Source organism: Triturus cristatus, chromosome 1_2 (genome assembly GCF_964204655.1).
Source record: "Triturus cristatus chromosome 1_2, aTriCri1.1, whole genome shotgun sequence".
Classification (NCBI taxonomy): Eukaryota; Metazoa; Chordata; class Amphibia; order Caudata; family Salamandridae; genus Triturus; species Triturus cristatus.
In genome coordinates, this window is record NC_140580.1 from 977,753,369 (window position 1) to 977,781,232 (window position 27,864).

The window sequence follows — 27,864 nt, forward strand, 5'->3', positions numbered from 1 at the left end:
CAGGGAGTCATTCTCGAAGGATCCGCTCGGCCTCTTGTCCATGGTTCCCCCCTTGGTCGTCGAAATTTTCGGCGCCGGGGCTCCCTTCGAGGACTTTGACTCCGATTTTCTCGAGTCACCCTCAGGTTTGAGGTATTTTCTGTTTTGAGCTCGACGATTCTCTTACCTCGTCTTCATTTTTCTTGCCGGTCTCTACGACCGCGAAGTTTTCGGGTCCCTCGGCGACGTTGTCCTCATCGTCCGTGGATAGGCCCAGATCGTAGAGCGACGGGGCCTTACCCTTGCCATCCATGCTGGCGTTGGCTCTTCTCTGCCGATCTCTCACCCGGAGCGTCTTCGGCGCGAAGGCTGAGCAGGCGTTGCAGTCCTTACTCTGGTGGTCGACCAGTAGGCAGAGGTTGCAGACCGGATGCTGGTCCTTCTGCGCGAACTTGTGGTGGCAGTTAGGGCAGAACTTGAATGGCGTCTTGTCCATTGCGCTCAGGGCCTCTGAGTGCGCATTCTCCTTTGGCGTCGAAGAAAAGTCGCAAAACTTCCTTTCTTCGCGCTCCTGATGTAATCTATTCCTTTCCTGTGAATTCTTCGTAGTAGTTAGACGAAACTCGCTTTTCTTTCTTCTTCCTTCGATTGAAACTCTGGAGCTTCCCGATGACGATCCAGACCCAACGGCGGTAAAAAGAATCTGAAGATGGCGCCCCAAAGGTGGGACTTCCGCAGGAAGCACGACGACGTCACGGGAGGAGCACCAAATGGTGGGTCGTCGTCGCCGCCCACCTGGGCTACAAAAAAAAAAAAAAAAAAGAAAAAAAAGAAGACTACGAATCCGGACCCAACCACAAGATCACGGAATAATGCACAGCATAGTGAATCCAGAAAGATTCACGCTGCAAAATTATGGATCCACGCAGATTCCAGAACTTTCCACCACAGAAATGTGGGGAAAAAGTGTTCTTTTGGTCAATTTTTAGGTTTGCAAGGGATTCTGGGTAACAGATCATGGTGGGAGGCAGTCAAGTCACCCCATCCTGGATTCCCCTGGGTGTCTACTTTTCAAAAATGTATAGGTTTGCTAGGTTTCCCTAGCTGCCGGCAGAGCTAGGGTTCAAAAACTACAGCTAGACTCTTCGCAAAAAAAGTGTAAATTTTCATTGTGAAAATGTGGTGTGTTCACGTTAGGTTTTGAGCCACTTCCTGTCGTGGGCACTATGCCTACCCACACAAGTGAGGTACCATTTTTATCAGGAGACTTAGAGTAGTTCAGATTTGTAAAGCAACTGTTATTACCTATTGATTTTTGATGCATTTCTCCATTCCAAATGAAAGACATTGTGTAAAAAAAAAGTCATTTTGAAAAATGACCAATAGTTCTCATGCTAGTATGAGTAGTCCCAATTTCGAAAATGTGCAAATATGCACGGTTTCTAAACTCTGTATTTTGTTCCCATTTCAGAAATACATAGGTGTCTTTCATACCGATTTTTCCATGTATACATTTTCCCACAATAATTGCTATATACCCGGAACATAATAAAAAACCATTACAAAATGCTGCTCAGTTTTTTACTGTGGGTTCGTTGGGCTCTTGGTGAACCTACAAGTCCTATATATCCCCACAACCAGGAAGGTCCAGCGGATGTAACGGTACATTGCTTTCAAAGAGATGTCATAATTAGAATAAGTTACAGGTGAAAACGTTGACACAAAAGGCTGCTTTTTTCAACTAATTTTCAATTTTTCCTATATTTAACTGTTAGTTTCTATAAAGAAACCTTCATGGATCTACACAAATGACCCCTTGCTGAATTCAGAGTTTTGTCTACTTTTCAAAAATGTATAGCTTTCCAGGCTCCATTATTGCTTTTGTACCCATTTCTAACATTAACTGGAAGGAGGTTGAAAGCACAAAAAATAGCAAAAATAGGGTATGTCCCAGAAAAATGCCAAAACTGTGTAAAAAATGTTGGAATTCTGACAAAAATCTGTCATTCCCTAAAAGCTGGAGAAATGGTGATTTCAGCCCCACAAACCCTTTTTTGATACCAATTGCAGAGAAAAACCCAGACGCTTTCATTTGCAGCCAGTTTTTCCCATTTGTCACAAATAAAACAAAATTTTGCTGTATTTTGACTAATTTCTGGGAACCCTCTAGGAGAATCCACAAACCCTGGGTACCTTTAGAATCCCCATGATGTTGGAAGAAAAGGACGCAAATTTGGCGTGGATACCTAATGTGGTCAAAAAGTTACAGGGGCCTAAGCGCGCATTACCCCAAATAGCCCAAAAAAGGCTTAGCACAGGAGGGGAAAAGGCCTAGCAGCGAAGGGGTTAACACGGGGGTAACAGCACAACGCACGATGCGCAGTGATTCGAACAATATGAACACAAATACAAAGGTGGATTTTGTGGTTTCTTTTTCTTTCCATAGATGGCGTGATCAAACTAAACGAAAAGTCTAATTACACTTAAGGAGCAGCTATCTGCCCTTATCAAAAATAGTATAGGGAAATTCTCTTACTATTCCTATCCCAGGGGGCTACAACCATCGCCCTGAAGAAAGTCCAGCACCCTTCATGGGGCACCAGTGGACTGAAACATGTTGGAATAGGGTCTTAGGACCATAATATCCCATATGACCCGGCTCTTTCCTTTTTAATATTCCTGTCAGATCCAAGAATAAAGGTAAACTGGGATCTGGCAGTTGACTTTTAACTCTTTATCCCCCTAGCCAAAACACCTTTCTAAGAGCTTCCTGAAATACAGTCGAGCCCACCCGGACTTCTAGGCATCAGGGTGTCCCAATGATGAAGCATGACACCACTAGGGTGTGTGAGGGAATATAAAACAAAAGGACGTGCCTCCTTTCCCACCTCCTAGTGGCGTATCATTCACAGCTTCACATAGGGGTTTTCCACCAGTGTTAGTTCAGGAGTTGTCCTTAACACTTAACCTGTCCAAACGGTTAAGTAATCAGGGGAGTACTTCTTGTAAAATAGGGCAGTAATCTCCCACAACATTCTTGCTTGGCCTGCTATCATATGCCGGCCTGTGAGGGCCTGTGCCAGTTTCTCTCTGCTGCTCAGGGACACACCTCCCACACTTAATCCCCATTAGATTAAACTGCACCAAGGGAGAGTATCCCAGGTCTTGGTCCTACATATGCATTATTCAAGGCACTGACTTCTGAAAGCGGTTTGGTTGTCTCCCAACCCGTTTTTACCTGGTATTTTTGCCGTCAGTGCCTTTTGTTATCCTTCCTAATGCTATGGAGGAATACGAGGACACACAGGGGGATTCCCTTGAGTACTTGCCCTTTGATGAGGATTTCTATGTGGCAGTAGATACCTCTATTTACTGGGCAGTAGCAAAAGCCATGGGCCCCATGGTGCAATGGCTCTCACAGCAATCAGTGCGAGAATGTGCCAGACTGGTGAATCTGGCTCCCCTCCACCAAGTGGGTTCTCAAGCCCTGGTTCCTTCTCCCCAGGGTGTGGAGGCTCCTGCCAAGCGTAAGAAAATGGGGGGTGTTGAACATGACACTTTTGAGTGTCTCAAACATGCTTTTCTTAATCTGGACCTCCACCCCCTCACCCCCAAATCCACATTCTGGGAGCCCGCACCTGCTCCCCCGGTTCCTGATTAGCCAAATCAGGACGACCATCAAGGTGATACAGACGATGACCAGGGTCCTTCACTGCCTTGCCTCCCCATCTCCCTCTCAACATCCACAGGACCCCCATGCCCCCCCTTGACTCTACCCCAGGGTCGGATTTACTAGATCGGGATGACATTATTCATCACAGGTTGGCGGAGTGGTCCCCTTCCAACCAGGTTACCTCCTATGTGGTGGCGCGCATCCCCAAGCCTTTAGAAAAGGAGGCCAGGAGCCGCTTGTGTGCAGAGTTCCCCCACCCATCCCTTGAGAGACTGGTTTCCTTGACACCAGAGCTCGACCCCACCATGGCCACCTTCCTGACCAAGTTCATCAAGGATCCTAAAAAAGGGATTGATAGGTCCTGGCGCTCATGCCAGGACAAATGTTTAGACACCCTTCGGCTCCTGACTAAGATCTTCGACATGGTCGAGGATGCCAGGGCGTCAGGGACTATCCTCTACCCAGAGGTTCTCTCGGGTTGGGCGCAGCGAGCCATCATATTCGTCGGGAAACACAGCTGCGCTTTGTCAGGAGAGTGGTGATGTTCTTTCCTTATCAAAGTGGACCACAAGTTAGGGGATCTAGCGGTCTCCGAGGCTGGCACAGTGGCTCAGGGGGGCCTCTTCAGAGAGCCCTTCATATAGGAGCTGGGAAAGTTAGTCAACACATGCATTTCTCTAGACAAGGTCCAGTCGTCCAATAAGAGGGTCTTCCATCCCTGGGTTTTCCAGGGTGCTAGGGAAGGTAGGGGCTGGTTGTCCGGCCGTAGCACTCACCAATATGCTCAAAGACAAGGCTCCAAACGTGGCTACCAGGACACCAACCGTTACGCCACCTTCTACTCAACCAGAGGCTAGCGTTGCCAATGCAAAGACAGTGGATCCAGCACCACACCCAATCCCAGTGAGTGTCATGCCTTCTTCATCTCTAAAGGTGGGGGGAGGGCGGTTGGCATGTTTCGTGCCTGCTTGACGTTCTATTACCTCCAACGCTTGGGTCCTCATGACAATCCAGGGGTTTCACAGTGATTTATGGCTCAATCTCTAAGCCTGTGCTTCCCAGTCCCATCCAGTTTTTCGAGCACAAGGCAACCCTCACAGACATGGAGATTTCTTCCCTTCTGGGAAAGGGCACAATTTTTCTTTCCATTCCCCGCCATCGGGGCTTCACCAGCAATATTTTTTGGGTGGACAAATAAGATGGAGGGCAGCAGCCTGTAATAAACCTGCACAGTTTCAACGAGTGGATAGTATACCGCCACTTCAAGATGGAGGGCATCCATCTCCTTCTGGACCTTTTGCGTACCTCAGACTGGATGGGTCAGCTGAATTTAAAAGACGCCTACCTATCCATTACAATTCCCCCCCCACCCCTCCCCCCCGCACAGGAGGTTTCCGCGACAAGACATATGAATTCTCTACTCTGCCTTTCGGAAAGTTTTCAGCCCCATGGTGCTTCACGAAGGTTCTCAAACCGGCCATGGAATTCTTTCGGGCCCAAGGAGTCCAACTTATTGTATATTTGGACAATATGCTTCTCCTAGCTCAGTGTCCTCGGCAGCTGTCCCTCCAGTTGCAGATGACAGTCAACCTGTTAAAAGGTTTGGGGTTTGTCATCAACGACAAGAAGTCGCTGTTGGTCCCTTCTCAGTCAATCACGGTTTTGAGTTTTGTGATCAATTCGACCATGCCTCCGAGTCTTCCCCTTCGCAAGCTATCCAAAATACACCAAACCTGCGCAAAACCTAGGCAAAATCTCGGGTTTCTCAGACAACTTGCCTGTTTAGTGGGTCTGCTCGCCTCGTCTATCCAGGCAATTTTCCTGTGCCCTCTTCATTATTGGGCTGTTCAGCGCTTAAAGGCAGCTCATTTGCAAAAGGGTCTCACTTACTCTCACAGTGTGTAATCCCTACTCAGGAGGCCCGGGACCAAATACAGTGGTGATGGCTCTCCAATATGGAGGCCTGGAATGGGTGGGTGATCTTCAACTCCTCCCCAGATCTAGTGATCGAATCGGACGCCAGCAGATCTGGATGGGGTGCCAGGTGTGGAGACCTCTCTACATGGGGTGCGTGCTCCCCACAAGAGCTACACATCAATTGCCTGGAACTCCTAGCCGGATCATTTGCGGTCCATTGCTGGACCAAGGACAGGATTCGGTTATGCGTTCTCAAGATGGACAATATATCGGCTGTGCGATCTATCAACCGCTTGGTGAGCACACTCTAAAGCCCGGTCAGATCCAGCAACCAGTTTTTGGCCATATTGCCCGCAGCATCAGATTTCTGTTACGGCGAATACCTTCTGAGTCAGGAGAATCAGGCTGTGGACTACCATTTGAGCAACCTTCGAGACTCCAGTCTTTGGAGACTGCACCCTGATATATTTTCATGGCTCCATAGGACCTGGAGTCAGTTCTCGATCGTTCTATTTGCCTCCCATTTGGACTACAAGTTGCCGAAAGGTTTCAGCTGGAGGCCGGATCCGTTGGCGGTGGCCACGGAATCATTTCTGCAGGACTGGAGTCTGGAAAGGGGTTATGCATTTTCCCAGTTAGCGATGACCACCCGGGCATCAGCTCAGATCAGACGGCAGGAGGCAGAGGTAGTCACGGTCACGCCAACTTGGAGGTCCCAAGTATGGTTTCCAGTTCTACTGTGACTTTCTTGGGATTTTCCAATCCGACTCCCCATGTTCCCGTCTCTCCTTCTACATCCTGATCGGGTGCAGCATCCGGTAATTCTGGGAGGCTCCCTCTCTCGGATGGCCTGGCGGGTTTCAGGAGCAGAAGGGCAATCCCGGGCCTTTCGCGAGAGGCTGAGGACCTCCTCTCAAAGGCTTGGGCCGGGAGTAGGGTCAAATGCTATAGGTTAGTTTGGAAGCGATGGACAGGCTGGTGTGTGCGACAGGGTTGTGATCCTGGGGGGACAGACATGGTACAGATTCTGAACTTTCTGGCCTCTCTGGCGAGGGAAGGTTTGGCCTGTCGATCTATAAGTACTTTTCGTTCAGCCATCTTGGAAAGCCATGCCCCTGTTGACTGCTCGCTATTTGGAGCTTCCCTTTGTGTGCAGCCTCCTCAGAGGAATCCGGCTGTCCCTACCTCCGGAACCTTGTTACTCTGCCCTCTGAGACGTTAATAAAGTCCTCAACTTATTTCTGTTCTGGCAACCAAACACATTTTTGTCCAGGAAGGAACTTTCTGTGAAGCTTCTTTGTCTAGTCTCTTGCAAGGGGGTTTCAGATGCGAGAGCCTTGGACATTACAGGCAGAGCTTTTTCTCCTTCTGAGGTTTTTTTATGGTTAGTCGGTGCACTATGTCACACCAGAGTAATCTCTTACCCGGCTTTTCCAAAGATGCCAAAGCTATGTATGGTGCGATGCCTCAAGGCCTAGGAGGAAATGATGGAAGAATTCCGTCTCCGGGTGAGCGTCAGCTTCTGATAGTGCTACACAAGCCCCACCAGGTCAGCTTCTGAGAGCTACGCAAGGCACACCAGGTCTCCTACCATAGCTCGCTACTGAGGTGGGTAATGCAGGAGGCTGGCATTGATTTGAAGATGTTTGGGGCTTAATCAGTATGTGGAACAATGGCTTCTAAATCCTTCAGTCTGGGCGCACAGCTGGAAGATATTATTTATGAGGCTGACTGGTCATCAGATTTCACCTTCAAAAGGTTTTAATTTTAATCCTCGGCTCTGGTCCCGATTTAGAATTAAAAATGTCCTAGGTTTGTAACGGAAAGTTTCAATTCTAGTAAGAACTCGGGAGCAAGGATTACCCCACCCTGGGGGGTGAGGGGGACAATGCTGACTCCCTCCTCATGAGAAGTAAGTACGTAAGTGTCTAAAAAAATAAATAAAGGAGGTATTGTGGCTTGAATACTGTGATTGTATGCAATTGTTCACTATTGCTGTGATTTTATATTGTATTTCAACTGTTCTCTTTGTCGTAATGGTGGATGAGCATTGTGAATTGTCCCCTCAGTTTCCGACCTGTGGTTAACTACTCCGTTCTTTTCCTAGGGGCAGATTCTACCAGACAGGATACTTGATTCCGGAGTGTTGGCTTGGCTCACATAACAAGAGAGGACTAGGAGATTTGACGGAGGAGCTATGTAACAGCATATGGACTCTTACTTGGCTATGTCATGAACTGTCTGTTCATTGGCTCACACTGTTGTGTTTTTTCTTCTCCTATTCTCTAGGGTTCATGGAAATAGTAGCTCTGAGAAGTTGTTCAAATGGCTGCGGTTTAAAATAAAGCGAAGAGAGAATGCACAATCCTCGCCTCGGAGTCCTTAATGGATTTTAAACTCTGTATGAAAGCTAGGACATTTTTCATTATTATTAGGTTTTCATTTCAATAGTTTGACGATTCCAGTAATGTTACTTTTTAGTTGCTTGAAGGTACACATAGTGGCAGATAACAGTCTTCTCAGGGGTGCGGAATTCCTACAGCCTGACACCCGGGACATATTGTTTGGGGTCAAGGACAACCAGTTCTCATGTTGATTTTGTCCATTGGACAAGTGGGCCCAACCTCCAGCAGCACAAACCCTTTGGTTGCCAGCTTACAGTACCACATTATGAATCAGTGAAGGGCATTGTTTAGAGTTAAGGTAATATTTGTGTCCATATGTTAATGCTGTTCAAACCAGTATTTATAGTTCATTAATGCACAGCCTTTATTATTAAAGCAAGCGCTCTAAGTGTTGTAAGCTCCGACTCCACTACTGACCGTAGTTCAGTATAAAAACGTATACACTCGTTTTCAAAGTTTTGCAATATGAGGCTACGTTTAATGCTCCCAGAATGCTCTCAGATTACATGCAAATATTTGCAGAAGCTTCAAAGCAAGTTTGAGGATTCTTTGCTTTCAAAATAAAATGTTAACAGAAACATTCAACTAGGAAACAAAAACTTTTGCTAAACTACTGTGAAATTTTAGATACCCTTTCTTTAAAGCATCATTTAGTAAAATGTATTAATGCATGCTAATATTTGCAAAAACATTCATAAGGGAAAAATCAGTGCAACCGGTCTGTACAAGATTATGGGAAACAAGAAAATAAACAAGCATTGGCAAAGCTAATAGTTCTGCCATTGTTGGTCTGCGTTTTAGTTTTGTTAATGCTTTTTCTTGTTTTGACATGGTTATTGTAAACCATTATTGTTTTGGGAGCTGCCGGGCCCATACCATTCTAACACATTTTTGGGTCTTAAAAAGCACACGCTGCCACAGTAGTCTACTCTGTGCCGATATGCTCTTTGTGAAAGAGCAGAATGCGGTCACTCATAGTGAAGTCAGCTGATATACATATAGAGAAAGAATTTTCATAAAACAAAAGGTCTTCGTTAACACCAGACTTAATTGGAGGATCAATTCTTAAAGATATTCACAAAAGTATGCCCAATGGTAAATGTCCTTGCATTAGTGCAGACTTATGTCTGCCATGAATGTATAAGAATTTACAGAAGTAAGCTAGGAAATGGTGCTCCTAGAAAATATTGGTGAACTGAATTTTTGCACGAGCAAATTTGCATTTGTATTTTTGCTCATTCGAAAATCTGCTGTGTGTTTACAAGTACAGTTTTCCTCCAACCACTTTTTTCTCAACCCTGAAAGAAGTATTACTTCTGCCCTTGAAAGGAGTGCATTTCCAACCTTTATCATTATGGAACAAGATTAGAGAAGAGCTGGTGAAAATCCCTAAATCATGCAAATTAGGTTTTCACAGGCTCAAAAGGGCATTCCAACCCTGAAACTATTGATTACCGCTACTTCGAGCCTCAGCATGTAGATGTGCGGAGAGATGGCAAAATAAGTGAATTGCTAGTATTCAAGCCCTACTATAGTATGAGCCCTGGTATAATCATAGAGGCTAATATCCGAGCTCTTAGATAACGAGATTGCGGCCAAAAATTTGTTGCGGCACTAGGTGGCACCAAAGGAACAAGTGGATTGGTTTACAGGACAAGTGGATTTATGAAGGAACCTATCCCATGGACAAGTAGATGTTTGATAGATTTCCACACCTGTTTCAGACAGATACTAAAGACATTATTTTCTTACCTGCTCTCCTGAAGCTGGTCATGGACTCCAGGACTGCCACCTTGAGGTCAAAGGCTCCTGCCTGTGCCCCATGCCACAGCATGGCATATTCCCCAGAGACGTGGTACACAGCCAGTGGGTGATCGGGGTGCTGAAACGAACAAAACATAGAATCAACGGTTCAAACGGGATATTATGCTGCTCTTACAATTTCCTTTCTCATGTGTTGATTTTATTGTCATTTACAGGGTATGCTATAGGTTCCGGGTCCTCATTGCGTAATCTCACCCTTCCCCAGTTAGAATTGCAGGGATTAAGCTGGTCATTCATGGGAAGGTTTCTGGGGTGGACATGTGTGAGGTCTTAGACGTAGCTTTTGGTATTAAGTAAGCGTGTGTGATGCTGGGGATTGTGGGCAGGTATAGCACATAGTTTAATTTCATGAGGGTACTTCTGGGTCAGTCTCTTGAAGACAACAGTAATGAAGTCTGAGAAAGCCATACCAATTTGGGGCATATGTAGGGGACAAACATTAAATTAAGAGTCCTTGTTCTTTTCAGATGAGACCTTTGGTGTCCTTAAAGGAACCAATGAAAATCAGCAAATTATTTAAGTGGCGTGCCCTCTAAGGATGGGAAACAGGAGTCCGAATCATCCATACTTACTCTGTCCTTTACCTCCCTGACGAGATCAAGATATGGCATTCCTGGTTTTACCATCAGCATATCGGCTCCTTCCCTCACATCACGGTCCTTCAAAGATTAAACAAATAAATATGATAAGGTTTACACTTACCAGAAGCATGCTGCAAGAACGATTATTCAAAAGATTACTACTTCATGTACAGAGTAAATACTGGTGAATTCCACCAAACAAATACCATCCCAAACAGGTTAAAGCTTTTCTATTAGCTGCCCTTATGAAAGTCCATTGTTCAAAGGCTAAAATTGCCCCAGTCACTGCCACGATCCAAATTAGCCAATAACATTTTTAGAAACTCCCATTACTTTTCAAACTCTCATTCACCACACCCTGGAAGGTGCTACGCAAACTACACAAGGAAGCAGTTCTACAGCTTCAGCACCTGTGGTGAGAAGGTAGAGCCGCAAGTGACACTACACCTTATGTTTTTTTATTAACAGTTTTCTGAAGCACATAACATCACAAATGGCCACTAAAGAACTGTGCTGCACAAAATATAATCATAATAGCAAATAACTCTAATTTCAAGCAATTATAAGAAAATGGAAACATGTCTGTATAATGAAGTATCATCCGGCAGCACCCTCTTGACCAAATGTCGCCATGGTCTGACTCCAGGGAGACCATATTTTTAAGTATTTCTTATGTACACTGTGGGCCTTGTAGATCAGGTCATCAAGTTTGGCTCAGTGGTGAATTCAATTTGTCTATTCAGTAACTGGGGGAGACTGCATCCCACCATTGGCGAGCTACATCTCTTTTCGCCACCAGACAGCCCATGGTAACCAGTGCTTGGGTGCTTCTGGCACCCTCAAAGTTGTCCATAATGTCTAGTAGGACTATCTTGGGGTCAAATTCGAACGGTCTACCCACCACATCACTCAGAATCCCATTAACAGCCCTCCAGTAATGACGGATCACAGGGCATTCCCAGACACAGTGTAAAAAGTTGCCAGGTGAAGAAGCGCATCTAAGACAGTTCGGGCTGGCAGCTCTCCTCATCCACAAAGCCCAAGTGGAATGTAATAGAATTTGTGAAAATATTTAAATTGAATAAGACGATAACGCATCAATATTGCCAACAGAAAAGGTGCCATCATAGCCTCTATCCACTCGTCATCATCTAGGATCTGTCTCCAACTGGGCACTGAGTGGAGGCAGGGGGGTTAGGAGAAATACTCACTGTTGATCAATAAAGTCTGGAGATGCCTCCTTTCCCTTTATATCAAGTATTCGTTATCTCTCCAAGGAGTTGCAGTCGGACAGCTGTGAGTTCGTCACAGTAAGCAGATAAGGAGTGTGTAACCTTCAAACAGTAAAATTGCTAGGTATGGAGATAAAAATCCACCACCAATTCTTGGAATGATTTGAATAGCGCTGCCCCTCCACACATCCCCAAGAGTGGAGATGCCGAATAAGTACCATCTAACAAAGCCAGAGAGCTTTGCGGTTTCGGACAGCCAGGTATTCTGCCGTAACGGCGTCACTGCTGTTAATTTCCCATGCCATTAAAGATATTTCAGTGCAGTATGCCAGCAAAGGATGGTGAGGCACATGAAGGGGACAATAAGTGTGGGGAGGCTCCACCATGGGAAACGGCCACTACAACGTGGCCGTTTCCACGCATAACCATAACCACGCATGCATTACAATGCATGCGTGGTTACAACAAATAGCCTTTACCACGCATACCTTTACTACGAGATACGTAGTAAAGGCAGAAAAAAAAAAGGGAGGGGGGATCTCCCCCCCACAAAAAGCGTGGGATTAAAAAAGGGGGCTTGTGGGGGCACCAGAGGTGTAGGCAGCAGAGACAATGCCTGGTGCTCCTGCCGGCAATGAAGCAGTTTTGGTCCTGAAGATCCAAGGAGCATCTTATCCAACATGGAAGCCAATATTTTAGTAAGTATTTTAGATTCTATGTATAAGAGCAATTTGTGGAGGTAAGAGGCACACTCCTCAGGGGGTTTGCCAGGTTTGAGGATGACCATTGTCTCCCCCGAATGAGTCCTCATACAATCACCAGTAAATGTGGGGGAGGAACATTTTTTGAAGAATTTCAGTGGAAAGCCATTAGGGCCTGAGGTCTTGCCCGAAGGCACTGGGGTAATGGCCTGCTGCACCTCTTCCACGGTAATTGGGAGATTAGTTGGGCTCTGTTCTTTGGTTAGAGGGTATTCATCAGAAGGTTGAGTACTATTGGGTGATCCCCTTTGGGGGTCATGGTGGGCATACAAGGCACTGTAGTATAAAGCAAACTCTAAGGCTATGGGTAGCACTGCACGGGTTACCTCTCTGCTGGGAGTACAAAGTTCAGGAAAAATCCCGCAACCACTGTATGTTTGTGAGCCAATAGACCAGCTTCCCTGCCTTGTCTCCCAAACGGGCAGAGTCTAAAAGCTTATGGCAGAGGGTTAGACAGGCTTGGTCTAGGGAACTCCTTTAGAGTCACAGGGTTGAGTTGCCTCAGGACATTTGAGGCGGTCAGTTTTTTGTTCAATTCGTGGTAACTCATCTTCATAACGGGATTCCAGTGTTCTATGGGCCCTTTCCACTACAGAACTAGTTGAAAGATGTTCAGTCGGGAGCAACGTCTTCAAACACCGCAATATACAGTGTGGGGCAGTCATCATGCACCCCCCTACGGGATGCAAACAATCCAGATATTATTCCTGCTGGATCTGCCCTCTGCATCCTCAGTCCTTGCCTCCAGCTGGCCGATCATGCTCTGGAGGGACCATACAGTAGTCTGGAGCACGCTGGGCTGTGTCTACCTCCGACAGATGGCCCTCTGCCTTTCTGACCCATTAAATTGCGTTTCGGAGATCTTGACACAGTAATGTTAGGTCAAGGCTACGTTTGTCAATCTTGCCATCCAGAACCTTTATGGAGCCTTTAATGTTCTGCAAGATGGACGCCACTGAATTAGGAAGGGGTGGGGAGGGGGAAGCCCTGTCTCAGGAGGCCGAGTCCTGGCCCTCCTGCTTGTCCTTAGTGGAGGTGGGTTTAGCAAACGTATCGATATTGTGCTGTGTAAGAGGACTGGGCTGCTTGTACTTGCTCCTGGTCAATGCAGGGATCTCGTTGTTGCCAAGCGGCAGATGGGCGGACAAGGGAGGGGCTCCATGGGGAGGAGAAGTGACATACATCAAGAAGCTCAAGTGCAGGGGAACAGTTAAATTTCAGGCTCTCCCTGGAAGTAAAACCAAAGTGTGTCCCCTGCCGAGTCCCAGGGACCCCAGGACTCCAAACATGTGATGCATAAGCCACTATTCTCCAAACGCAGACCTGTTCCTGCTAGAGCTTCCTCATACCTTCAGCTAGTAGATAGGTGAACAGGTAAGTCTCCAGGAGGGCAGAGACCCACTCCAGCCAAGCAGAGAGCAAAGTCCAACCATTCTAGGGGCAGCCCAGGCCAGACTAACCAGGTGGGCCCCAGGGGATGACAACCACTACAGGCCCCTCCCCCCCATGGCAGGTGCCCCTCCCATCCATAGCAGGTGACCCCCCCACCCAATAGCCCCCATTGCCCCAGGATGAACCGGCATACCTCCAAAACCCCAACAGGGCACTCACCACCCAATCTCACCAGTCCAAAATGCCAAGGCGGTCCTCAGACTCTTTGGGCTTGCTGCAGTCAAAACAGCAGCCAGGAGCCACCACCAAGAGGCTGACGCACTAATCGCCACCTCTGGGGCTCTCTCTGTGCTGGGCAGGCCTCACCAGGTGGCCAGCAAAGGCAGGCTGCTAGGCCACAGCATCGCTGCAATGTGGGCTTGGGGCGGCCGGGAATCCGCCACTTGCTCACCCCCGGGGAGACTGGATGCAGGCAGCACCGTCTCCACCCTCAGGGGAAATGTGTTGGTACTGCTGAGCCAGATCTGGACTGATAGCACAGGGCAAGCTGCTGAGCTCGCAAACAAGCATCCGCCATCTTCAGCTGTCAGCAACGCCCAACGAAAATGTGAATTTTCAAATCTAGAAACCCCTGGTGATGAAAACATTCATAAATACTAGATTTGATGCCAACATAAAATTTCGGATACTATTAAACTTTAATGAGGACATTTTGTCACAAAAATCTCTCTACTGCCAACATAGTTTGGATGCAAGGGACCAAGAAGAGGAAGCATTGCACCCTATACTTTTTTATTGATGGACTGGAAGGCACTGACCCAGTTAGTGGTTAATAGTACTATAAAGACTTTTGCCATTTGAAGCACAAGGTCCAATTTCAATGTCTTTGCTCCAGGCAACAACGAGAGATTATACTGGCATCACACCTAGCGCTACAGCATCGTTTATATATTCCCCTTATAAATTAAGCTTCACTAAGGTTTCCTGACACAAAACTTAAGGCACCTGCTGGGTTAAGAGATACAAGCTGTGCCAGCCATAGCGAGGATAGCGTCCCTTGGCAGGTGAAGTATGGAGCCAATTGAGAAATCCAGCAATCGCAGGCAGTAATGTTAAAATTCACCAATGGACCGCAATACTCAGGAGCAAAATTGCTACATATGAAATCTAATTCACTCTCTTCTGTGCTATCGAAAAGGGAAATCAAATCTCTAACAGCACAGGCCACCTATTGGTACTTCCTTCACCCATTTTCTCCCTAAAATAACAGACAACCATACTGGACTGGAGGAGTTCTGAGAACCAAAGCCCCTGCTCCATGGTAGGCCTCTAAACACACCAAATTCACAGGCACATCCAGCAGCCTAAACAAATGAAAAGCAGCAAAAAAAAGGTAAAATAATTCCTAAGAAGTGGACCCATGTACTCACCACAGCTCTTCTGGCAAGACCACGAGCTCCAGGGGGCAACTGGTAGCACCGCCTGTCCCCAAAGGCAGGTTTGGAAAGAGCAGCATCTCTGAAAATTAAAAGTTTCAGTGTTATAAATATTATAGAAGGGTTTGAATATGTTCCTGTGTAAAAAGGACCAGGAACTCCAATAACTTGGGTGTAAGAAACTGGGTTACCCATTACCCAAGTCAGGGAACCCTCCAAGTCACTAAATTAACCTGAACGTAACCCCTGGCAGCAATGCACAGAGCAGGCTGGCTTAAAGTAGGGCAATGTTTAAAGTATTTATGCCATACCAAAAAAGTAAAAGTCAAAACAACAAACAATAAAAATCTGAAACCGAATTAGAAAAATAAAGTACCATTAAATAAACAAAATGACACAAAATTCCAATAAAAGGTACTTAAGAGATTACATTTTAAAGTTTTAAGTACAAATTGCACCAAAAAGCACAAAGTGGCAACATTAATAAAGCGTTGCGGTAGACTGGGTCCCAAGTGCGGTTTGGGGCAGACCACGAAGGAGCATGGGTTGAATACACCAACTCGGTTTGTCCTTGTCAAAGATGTTATCTCCTGACTTAGTCTTTTAGGTCTCAGCCAACCAGAGTGAAACACTTCTAAGGCCACCAGGACCTCAAGGGAGGCCCTTAGTGACTCCCAGGGTGTCAGGCAGAGGCTGACACCAGAGTCCAGTTGTAATTGGTCAGCTGGGTACTTTCAGGAAAAGGCCTTTTGCATCAGTCTTCATGTAGCCACAAAAGAAGTAAGTCAACTGACTTTTGGGATCCACTTCTTTGTTTTGGGTACAAAAGAGAGCAGTTCCATTCATTCAGGGCTCTGCTCAGGTCACAGACATTCGGTCAAGGCCTCTTCTGATCTTCTGCAAGTCTGGAAAGTGTTCTGAGGAGGGTGCTTGGAGGTGCCACATTTATGTCTGGCACTAGTTAGTGGGTTGTGGTGACACCTGGGCACTCCTTTGCCTACAGGGTAAAGGTTCTCAGGGCCATCCCTACACTACCCATTTGTTAAGTAGTTGCCAGTTGCTTTATTGCAAAGAGGCCCACAATGCCAAGTGTCAGGCCATTTTCAAGATGGCGAAAGTCTTTAGCTACACTAAACTTGGGCTGTGAGGGCTGGGTTTGCATGGCTGTGCGGAGTGTACCACTGCTATTCTAATGCGTCCCACATCCAACACTAAAATCCAGTTTGAATCAGGCACTGTACCCACAACACCCTGGAGACAGAAGTCAAGTAGGACAAAAGCCGGGTCGTTCAGCAACTAAACAAGGGATCCACAAGAACTGATCTCTCTTCTCAAGTGCGCCCCAAGAGTTACATGTGGTTCAACAGACCTGTCAAGCAGGATTTGACACTATGCTGTCAAATGGAGGCCCAGAGCCCTCAAACTACATATGCTGCTGAGTTCAGAGGAATCATCTCTGCACATTCAGATCAACTTATTGTTTACAACTAGGAGGCATTTCACACCTCATTCATGTCTATTCAAGACCGAGCACAGGCTTGGAGAAGTTGGAGAGCTAATGCAAATTAGCCTCCAGCAACTTCAAGCAGGTAAAATGTGACTTTTTAAAATATATTTTTCCTTATTATGCATGAAAAATCAGACTCCACCATTGAATTTGATATTTAATAATTATTACAAATAGTTGCCTAATTAATTTTCTAGCTAGCCCCTTTCCCAAGTGAGCATGATTAGTATTTTAATTAGCACCCTGGTTTTCTACAAAGGATAGCTAGGCTTGTTAAAATAGTTTTTGGGGTCCTGTAACTGTAGGGACATGGTAAATTTAATTCCCTACTTTGCCCACTTTTATATACCATATACCCTACCTTGTGGGCTATAAGACTTTTTAAGTGTATTTGAAAGATAGGTTTCTATCTGTCAAAAAGGGTTATTTTTACAGGCTGCACTGCAGATTTGCACTGCAGCAAACAGGCTACACAGGTTATGTTTTAAGCCATGTTCGCATTGCCATGATAGTGGATGGCACAACAGGTGCTGCTGTCCACAAGTGGAATTTATCAGTCAGATGCTAGGTGCACTTTTCAGACTATGATCTAGGGAGTTACAGTAAGATTGAAATGTGCCAACCAGGAATATGGCAATTTAAACACATTTAAAAGAGAAGCACAGGCATCATACAACTAGTTAGCACGGGTAAAGTGCATAAGATTCTAAAGTCAGCAAAAAAAAAAGGGTCCAGCAAAAGGTGAAACATCAGGGATGACCATCCAGAAAGGTGCATTTCCTAAACTGGGCAATCAGTGAAAAGAGTAAGGGTGGGCTCCACGGGCACACATTAAATTGTCAATCTATGTTATCACTAACACAGCTATAGTAGCAATGAGTAGTTTATTTTTCCTCTCCTTTGAACTGATTTTGCACACAATCATAAACAACCAGCAGCAGTTCGAAACTGGACATCCCAGACTGCAGCACAGGGATGAAAGATGAATTAATGAAAAGAGAACTGGGAGTGTGCGGTATAGAGGCTTCACATTCAATAATGTTTCTCCTTCATGGTTTGCCACATAACTGTGCTCTGGGTTATGCACGATTCCCTTCCAATTAGAAAAGCAACTGCAAGAGGTAAAAACGTATTTAAGGGATTGGAAGTCCGAACGATACAAGAATGGCCACGTCACAGTAAGCATTCATCTGCAGCCTTGCTGTGCTCCCCAAATTACCCATACTGCACCGTAACATTCATGGGAGGGGGCGATAAACACACTTAGTGCATGCTCAGCAGCACATGTAAAAAATGAAAACCTCTTACTTGCAGTTGTGTAGCATATTTAATTTTCCCAAAAAATCAGAAGGTCTTTGCAAAGACCCGAACTAACTAAGGGTGAGACTGCTCCTCCAGAGTTCATTACCTGACATCAGGGAGCACAGCAGTGCTGCACACCTCGCTGCAAACACTGAGTGCACCTACTTGCAGAATCTGCGTGCTGTGAATTTGAAGCACCATGAAAAAAATCTAATGTTGTCCCTAAATCCTTTAACTGATGGGTGGCAGATACTCAGACACCAGAAAAACTAATGATCATCCACCCTATCTTGTTTAGCAGAGTCAAGGAGGTTTCCAGTTGCCTCCCAAGCCACACACCATCCAATGTCATCAGAGGATTCCAGGGTTCAATGACCAACTAGCATTGGCATAGCCAATAGGTCTCGCCTTTTGGACCTTATATGCATATAGCTATGTAGCACATTATTAAAAAGGATGTGCATGTGATCTTCACTTAAGCAAGTGATGCCTTTTATTCACATACAGGGGAACTGTGAGCTCATGCTTATAATGTTAGAGAAACACTAATCAGTCCCAGAATGCAATGTGCTGACAGCTAAGAATTATGGGCTGCATGAAAGAGTCACACGACATGGGGCAGCCTTGGCAGCTTGGTCTGCTGTATCCTAACAATTGGAGGCTTTTATTCTCAAATGGCAGGCATTATTCCATTAAATATAAATGGAATGGTGTTCTAAAAAACTCTACGTCGGTTCCAAGGCACCCTCACTTCTGAAGGGGAAGCAAGGGGCAGTGAAGCGGAAGCGAGGGTGAGACAGATGGATAAATCGCAATCAAAGCCTCTAAAAAGCAAACAGTGCTGGGCATTGTGGAACTTGTACATCTCATTTTGCTTTAACGTTGTGGTTTTTTGCTACTTTTCTGCCCTGTGAGTTTCATTAGACCTGGAGGTAGTCGATGTTGGATAACAGAAACAAAAAAGTCCATACAAAAAGGTTAATTTTATTTACAATCATGTTAGCATGTTTGCCAGTTGGCAGTATTTTGCCTCTGTACTCTGCCAGAGGAGCCTTCACAATAATTTTGTTTACTTGAGCGCACTGAATTTTACCACTTGGCTCAAAATCTGCACCGGCTGTCCTCCAGTTCAAATTTTACAATACGTTCTTCTAAAACAAATCACATAGTGATAAAAATAAGATTCTACAATTGGATTTGGAGGACTATATAAATTGTTAATTTTTTTTCTTATTATGTCGCAGAAGCTTCTGAAAGTGCATACATCTAAAAGTGTTGGGGAACGCAATAATTAAATATACAGTTTTGTATTCGGACTCTTAGTTACTTGTGACAAGTAATGGATGTGTTTTATTGTAGCTAAAAGAAATTCACTGAAGCATCATGCTTCATTGAAGTGCCCTCTGCAGGTTAATAGTACGAAATGAACCCAAGAGCAGAACTGTAAAGAATCATATCATATTGAAATGGACGTGTTTATTGTACACAATTGTACAGACATGCTAAGCAATTTTACTGAAATAGAACATACAAATTCAGCATTGACCAAGCTGTGGCTGAAAGTTAGGTAAAAGTGCTATGATGTAGCAGTGCTAGCCGCATCATAGCGGGTTTTTTTTCTTGTGGGAGTAGTGTGTGGGGGGGGGAAGGGTAGGTGGAAGAGGGGCAAGCAACATTGTGTGGCGGCAAGCAACAAATGGAGACCTGAGATGGGCATGGCACAAGTAAAAACAAAGGGCAAAGAAAGAGGGGCACCGGGCAAGCACAAACAACAGGCAAGGAAGAACGTGGAAGGGGCACTAGCCAACCGAGGATGTGGGATGGGGCATGAGACAAGAACAAATAGTGGAGGGAGCGCGGGACAAGCGCTAACAGGGTGGAAGCAGGCGACAAGGAACAAAGCAGCAAATATTTTACAGACACAAAACTATAAACCAGTGAAGGCAATTATAAACCGGAAGCAACCAAAAGCAATTGTGTACCGGTGAGAGCAAGCAGCACATGCCAGTTACTGGCCTTTGAGCAGATGTCAGCCACTGATCCAAGATGCTAAAGCTTTGTTGAGGAAAGACAACCCGCCAGATCCGACTGTGCCCACTCTAACCTCGTGATATTTACCCATCGCCATATTCCCTACTAGTACATGCCCCATGCCAGAAATGGACCCCCAACGAGAAGAAAATGAATGTTTGTAAAGCATTACTGCATGTGCTTACAATAACTATTAAAGGAAAGTTCCAGTTGCTATACCAATCTTTGCACAGTATAACCCAGACAACCGGCAGCCCTTTTCGCAAAGCCCTACATGTATACTGGGGCATCATGACTACGAGTTTCTTTCCTACCAAAAGGAAACAATAAAGAAACCGCCGCCCTCGTGCACCGTCAACTTGATTAACCTGATCGCTTCCGAGACATAATGTAAAAACATACATCGATCCCTGGGAGCGAGTCTTCACATATCAAAATAAATAAAGGGAGAGGAATCAGCAGTGCTGAGCTGGCTGCATGGGGAGAAAAGAAAACGACAAGCAAGTGAGAGGAGAAAGACAGAGCGTTTCGAAAACGTGAAGAGAAGATCAAATTTTATTTTTAAATATTCCTGTGCCTATAGTAAAATAGGACAAGTGGAACAGGACAAGTCCTGAGGGCGATCAATGGAGCCAACTATTGAGAAAAAAGGTGGGACAAGCAGGAACCATTATCCAATTAGAAGCAACGTTTTTTTAAGGACACTGACAAAAGCCAATCAGAAGCTGGAGGTGGGCTGTAAGCCCACAGAGTAAATACAGTATATCGAGAGACAGCACATGCGCTGCCTAGGCTCGGCCTAAAAAAGCAAGTGTTTTGTAAGCAAGGAATAGTTATGTCTGGGCTGTGCCTGATCTGGATTGTTGCAACTTATGGCTTTGATTCTAGAAATTTGCTGGATGACCAGCTGCTAGCTCAGCATTTTCACATGATTGTTTGTCTTACAAATTCAAAAAGAACCATTGAGTTGCACAACGTCACCACCTGCTAGGTACACACTACAGGAGTGCTGGAACTACATATAAATACACAGTTTTTACCTAAATTTCTAATTCTATGTAAAAGTTTAATTAACAGAATTACAGTTATGCATGACCCCAAAAGAATTTCAATCTTTTCAGCTATACTGGTGAGTACTTTGAATTGCGAGAGTCAGCCCTTAGTCTGAATACACTCTTTCTGTGCTTTCAATTTTTTGCTGGTGTTGCAGAACAATTCACAGTACTCTGCAGAGAGCCCCTGCCTGCCAAGGTTATCCTTTCAATTAGTACCACAACCCGAGGTGCAGAGTGCTATGCAATCACTTCACCAGTACTCTGCCCAAAGTGAAACTGTCAATTACAACGGGCATCAATTTTACACCTCAAACACTACCATGTATAACACCATACCCTCCATTCTCTCAGCAATCTTAAAGATGGGTTTATTCCTTACTTTCTAATATTTGTAGGTACAATAGTCACACCTGAAAATCTAAACTTACCTGAAAGGTCCATAGAAACAGGAGGCAAACTTGGCACTGTAGCTCATGACCGAAACCTGCATAATGAGGAAAAATGTTGATTAAGATGCCCGAAAATATTTCAGATTGTCGATATTTAATCAAATAGACGTGCTCCATTCTTTTACGGCTGTTTGTGTTGTGGAGATGAGCAGACAAGGTAATCCCCCATCTGCCCATGAGATATACCACTCAATAAAAAGCTCCAACTCAGAGACAAACTATCCTGGGGACAATTTTAAATGTGAGCCCTCTTGCTTTCCATATGGCTCTGCATAGAAGTTTCTAAATTTAGTTAGGTTTAGTTCTATCCCAAAGACCTATTATATCTGCGAAGTGTAGTTTGCTTTTTTCCTCCCCATTGTGCAGCGTTTCTCTCTGCAGTGATTATTCATGCAGATTTCTTGCCGAGAGCTCCGCACACAGACTGCCAGGCATGACTGACTGGTGGAGTCATGAGATGGGCATCTCCGGCAGCCATGCGGACAGCAGAAAGGCTGGGAATGTATTCTAGAAGAAAACTTCTCTATTTAGGACTGTTAGGGCTGACAAAGACCAAGGACAGAAACCCTGCTTATCTGCCCAGAACTAGCACTATCTCCCCATCCCCTTCCATCTCCCTCCTGAAGTTTTCTTCTATTTGACCAAAATAACTGTGCCTCCATAGTTGAGCATCCTATTGCTCCAGGGTGGAGTTTACTGATGACTTAACGGTTCTTCCTTTAGCTGTAATCCAATAGCTCGTGGGTGGTATCCACAGATTGATTTATTGGAGGTTTAACAGACCCTCCTTGGTTTGGGCCTCCTATAGCTCCTGGGTTGGACTTCGACTTTCTTGGGGGAGCATCTTCTTTCTTCTGCCATGTAAACTCTGGAACTTGACTCCTTAAAGAATAACAATCTTTAAAGCTCACTGAGCATTCATATCGGATGCATACCATTTCCTTGCAGCATTTTCCACACTTACCATTTCCTTGTCGTTCTGTGGGTAAGGTTTTTTTTATTTCACTGTCCTCATCGCATCATGAATTACCTCCGGTTCTTTTTGAATAAATAACCAATTCTCTTATTTTGTTTACAATAATGCTTCCTTTACCAAAGCCTCTGGGTCAAAGCTAAGGAGCTCTGGGCAAGGACAAGGGGTAAAAGATAAGATGGTAAGGGTAAAGGTAATGTGTCAAAAGTAAGGGCCAAGGGTGAGGGGATGAGTTGGAAAGGATAAAGGATTATGGATAAGGACTTTAGTGTAAGGGATTAAGGGTTACAGTAAGGGCTATGGGATATATTACCCGCCTCAACCCCTTATATATACCCCTAACCCCTAATCTTCATCCTTTACCCATAACCCACTACCATTAACTCAACAATGACCTTTAAATCCTTATCCATACATTAATCCCTTTCCCCATGTACCCTTACTCTTTGTTACTCTTTGCCCTTCTCTGCTACTCTGAGCCCTTATCCTTAACTTCTTACCACTTTATCCATAACCAGTTCTCTTAAACTCTTAGCCATACTCCCTTGCCTGCCAGCAGCCCAGGGCAAAGGCAGGTCATGTCAAAGAGCATAATTAAAGCAGCTGTTTAAAGAACGAAAAGGAAACATTGCTTTTCTTTCTTCTGCTCAGTTTTTCTAGCTCTACAGTGACAAGCGGAAAGGAGATATTAAAGGAAACATGTTTTTTTTGCACCACGTAGGTAATCATTGAAAAGTTAGACTCTTTCTGCACATTTCTACACATTCAGAGCTACTGTGCTTTTTTATAAAAATGTGACTTGGACTAAACTTATTCTAACATCTTTTTGCAACAAATATCGAACAGCTTTTTTGGTGTGTTTCATTTTGCCCTAAAGATTCCATTCTTTCTTTTCATATTTGCAAATATGCTCTCTCTTTCACATAAAATAGCTAAACACCAAGGACTGAAGTAGTTTGTGGGAAAGGAGATGGTGTGACTATGCATTATAAAGAATAAAGTACCCCTGTTGTCCATGATAAGAAATTACAAGTAACCTCAGAGTCCATAACAATATAAAGGAACTCGGCTTTCGGCCTCGTTCCTCTAATTGGTCATGGAACTCCTCAGTATCTTGCAATATCCTTATAATGTGCGGCAGGGGATACTTTATCCCACATATATTTATTGTGTATGATCATATTATATTAATATATACATTATACAATTTATATAGGGAAATGATAAGATGTTCAACAATGAAGCTGTAGTCCACGAGGATAATGGCATGACTGTGAAATGGATACAAACTAATGGTATGTTCCCTTCATATCCCCAACAAACACATAGGCTCTACTGAAATGTGGCACAGATCATCTCAAATAGCTATGATTTGTATATCTACCAGCAAAGCATTCCCTCACACTCCCTCTCGCATGCTGCTTCACATATAAAACAATGCAACACACTAGTGAGAAAAAACAGCACACTCTCTGGGTATAAAGCAAGATATGAGGTCTACACTTTAGATGACTCCAAACACTTTTCCTTATTCATGCCCTGAAGGATCGGTGCAACCTAGTAGCCCAAACAGAGTGCTCTAGGGGGGCCCAATAAAAAGTATAGAAAGTGTAGAATTCAACAATATAATATCTGCACAGTGCTATTGAGGACACATTTCCCAGCACCCGTTAGGAAGTCACAGATTATTCCTAGGTGACAAGCGCCAAGACTTGAGAACAGCAGCTCTACATATTCTATGGCATATGTCCTTATTTCTCATTCACACCTCCAAGCGTTTTACTCTTTCTGCTTAGCAAACGTCTCAATCGAGTGCTGAAATTTATTTTAACAAATGCCGAGTCTTGCACTATACCAGTCACTCACCTTGTTTCCCATGTCGTTTGAAAGTAGAGCATTTTTTATGGCCCCAATACGTCCATCCATCATGTCAGATGGAGCCACAATATGGCAACCTGTAAATGATGGAAAAGAAAGCACAATTCTATGAGAAGCCATACTCAATGTAGCAGGCACACAATAACCCTATATTCACAGGCAAGGTATCTCAATGGTAAAATCCTACAAGTTCAAGCCAATGACAACAGAGGCAGGGGGAATAAATAAGCACAAATGCTTGAAAACATCTGAAAGATGGTAATTTCAATGGGTGCACTACACAGATTAGCTTTATCATTACAAAAGGGACAACATATTGAAATTAGTATTGGTAATATCCAGCTGCTAGATCGGCTACCCTCTGAAAGTACGCAAGAAACGCCAGAGGTTGTTCAGGCTTAGTGGCCTTAATGAGGAGAAGCTTGCACCCCTACAGAACAGCAAGCTTGGGATCAAGGACTGGGCATACTCAGGCGGCCTATCATGCGTTTGAGGTGAAAGGAGCTTTAACCCCTATTTCAATTATGTGCTGTGCTCTAGAAGTGTAATTTTCCACATTACTACCTTTATTACGGGTGCTAGTAGGTTACACATTTGGATGGGTCTGAAAAGAGTATTCCTTACTTTTAAAAAAGCATCTTATCTTCATCTTGGGAGCTGATGTGGATGTCTCTAAGCTTACAAGACCTTCATTTAACCTCAGGAAAGGACCGGTGATATGATGTTTATGTCTTGGAAAGTAACACATTAACTGTACACATAATCTACAAATGAAGAGCTGCTGGTATGCAAGCAGTGTGCGCTACTGAACTTTTTGAAACAGTAACAAGGTTGTATTTGATCTCATCCTAAACTAAGTCGTTATAGGTTTTTATATTAGTCTATTGTCTTCCAAGTACCTTTTGCATGCCTTTACCTAGCAGAAAAACCTGTGCAGCTACAATACATTAAACAAAGAACATCAGAAGTACTTAACAGCTGTTACCCACAAATGGCCTCTGGTCCTATGGCATACTTGAAAATCCTCCTTTTGAGAGATATTATGGCTTTTATATGATTCTGCTAGAGCAGTAAAAGTACTGCTTTATACCTAAACAATAACCTAAATCTGTACTGTAACCCAAGTAGTAGTGCTTTGAGAATGGCTGCACTCGTCCTGGGTTTCCAAGTCAAACAGGTAGGCTCATGGAACGGCTTCAGATAACATACTTAAACTTTGAGCCAGCTCCTCTGTGTTCTATTATGTTTTACCCACTTTAAATTTGTACATCTGTAACAGTTTGTTGGTACCAAAGAATTAACTACTTGCGGTAACTTTAGTCCCACTGAATCTTCCCTTAAGGGGACCTGAAAAGCTATAAACATTGATCTTAACACAGTGGGAGTCGTGGATGCACAAGTATACCAGGCTGCTCTGATCTCAACGCTTATGGTGGCTTCTTGCAGAAATTTATAATTGAGGCTTTTTACCCCAGACTTTAAGTTTATCTCATTAGAGCCAACAAAATGTAACACTTGGGTCTGTTGATGTGTACACTATTACACCATGTTGAGGAATGAACAGAATAGCTTGTCACGTATTACTTGAGAATCCAAGTTTTTTTTAACTGCGGTTCGATACAAGAGGCAGTCTTCTCTGTGATTATGAGGTGTCTGTCACATTCTGTGACTCTTCACTTTCAATGCAGGAAATAAGTAAGACACTTCATTTCCTTACTCGTCCAGTCTCCTTCATGTTTTTGTCTGTAACTCAATATTGGGGTGCCCGTAGTGCCAAAAACCTGTGGGCATACGAGCGCTGTACGAATAGCACCATCAGTGCCAGGGTCTGGCATTAATTATGCAAAATAAAAGAGGAAGAGGTGGGACACTCCCAGTTTCAGTGCATAGAATTCCCAGTTAAAAGCATAACTCCTCCAGCAACTTTATAATGCCTTCTCAAATGTCTATACTTGTGAAAGTTCCTAAGAATTAAATTGGTAGGATAATACCCACGTCCAGTCCCAGAGCCCTTTATTATTTTACACAAAGAAGTAGAGTATACTTATTGGTAAACTATCATCCACGACAAATGGAACAATAAATGGTTGAATCGTATTCTGGCTAACACGGACTGTATTTTTCAGATATGAAGTTTAGAGACTTGGACATAAAACTGATTCATGACATTTGCAGGTGGATGTTTAGAAGCAAAAGAAGCCCTGCATGGCCCTGGAGAGTTTGCACCTCTGCCCCAAGGTAACCATATTGGGTTTCTGATTTGTGTCTCAGCGCACACAAAAATCATGCGTGTGCACTAACGGCTCCATGCGACAAAGAATGAGCCGCGGAGCTAGGCTCTATGGTCTGGAAGGGCACACTAGCTGCACCTTCCGGCACGGAGAATGACAAAAACCGCAGAGGAATGACAATAATGGACAAGAGATTATAGTAGCAGGACAAGATGTTTTACATGTCGTTTATCAGGGAGAAGTAAGTGGTGTGGGTGTTTGTGGGGATGGAGGGGGGGGGGGAGAGAGTGTTTCTCATCTATGCGCGGTGGAATGTACGTGGTGTTTTTTCACTTTACATGCCGGCGGCCACCCAGAAATCTATTTTGATTTTCTACTCTGGAGAGGTACACAAGATGGAGAGAGCCCAGAGAGCAGAGCATTACTGAGATCATTAACAGTGGACAAGACAGAAGGGCAACGATTATAGGAGGGAAAGGGTCCCTTTGAAGTTTAGGGATACCTATGCCAAGTCCAGTGTCTAGAAGTGGTTTTAAAACACTGAAGAGATATTTCGGATTAAATCATAAGCACATAGGAGCATGCGAAGAAGGAAAATCAGAAATAGATGCTTCAAAACATTTCTTGCATCATGTGTGGATTATAGATTCACATCATTTGTGTTAGCCAGAAGCAAAACGGAATAGATGTCAATGCACTCAATTCCAATCAGTTAACTAAGTCAGTTCATATATGAATCTATACTGCTCACCAATTCATTTTAGATCATTGGAATGTTGAGGCCCCCTACCGAAGACAATGGGGCAACAGCAGTCTATATGAACTGGTATAGGCCCGCTGCTCTCAATATTTCAATGTCCTAATAAAAAGCCTCTGCCTTTCTCTTTCCCTTCCCAAAATACATAGAGTGGGCCGGAGAAAGTGAAAGGCAAAGGCTGTGCTGCAGGGCACACTGGAGCCTTTCCCCCCTCCATCCTCCCTAGCTCAGAGTCACTGGAGCCTCGGGGGAGGGAGGGGTTTTACTGCTCAGCTCCTGGACCTCCCTGGCTCAGCTGTACGAAAAATAAGTTTAACCAAGCTGGGAAGAACCAGGGGCTGACTTCAGCCCCCTTTGTAATCTCTTGCTGTGAATGTTCAACAGTTAACAGCTGAGGCCCTGCGAGTGGCTGTTAGATGTTGAACAATCACAGCAACAGCTGTGAATCAAAGGTGTCAGAGCTTCGGGGATTTCAACTATC

The 27,864-nt window shown here is 44.5% G+C and overlaps 1 protein-coding gene across 1 annotated transcript in view; it reads right to left on the bottom strand.

Moving 5' to 3' along the window:
* The window catches only part of ALAD (aminolevulinate dehydratase), a 152,051-nt gene that overhangs the window by 49,717 nt on the left and 74,470 nt on the right, over positions 1-27,864 (bottom strand). Inside the window, exons 7-11 of the mRNA XM_085610671.1 lie at positions 24,384-24,472; positions 21,524-21,579; positions 15,195-15,282; positions 10,371-10,457; positions 9,727-9,856 (exon numbers count right to left, since the gene is read on the bottom strand). Coding sequence (XP_085466797.1) covers positions 9,727-9,856; positions 10,371-10,457; positions 15,195-15,282; positions 21,524-21,579; positions 24,384-24,472 — 450 coding nt within the window. The remainder of the gene's footprint in view (positions 1-9,726; positions 9,857-10,370; positions 10,458-15,194; positions 15,283-21,523; positions 21,580-24,383; positions 24,473-27,864) is intronic.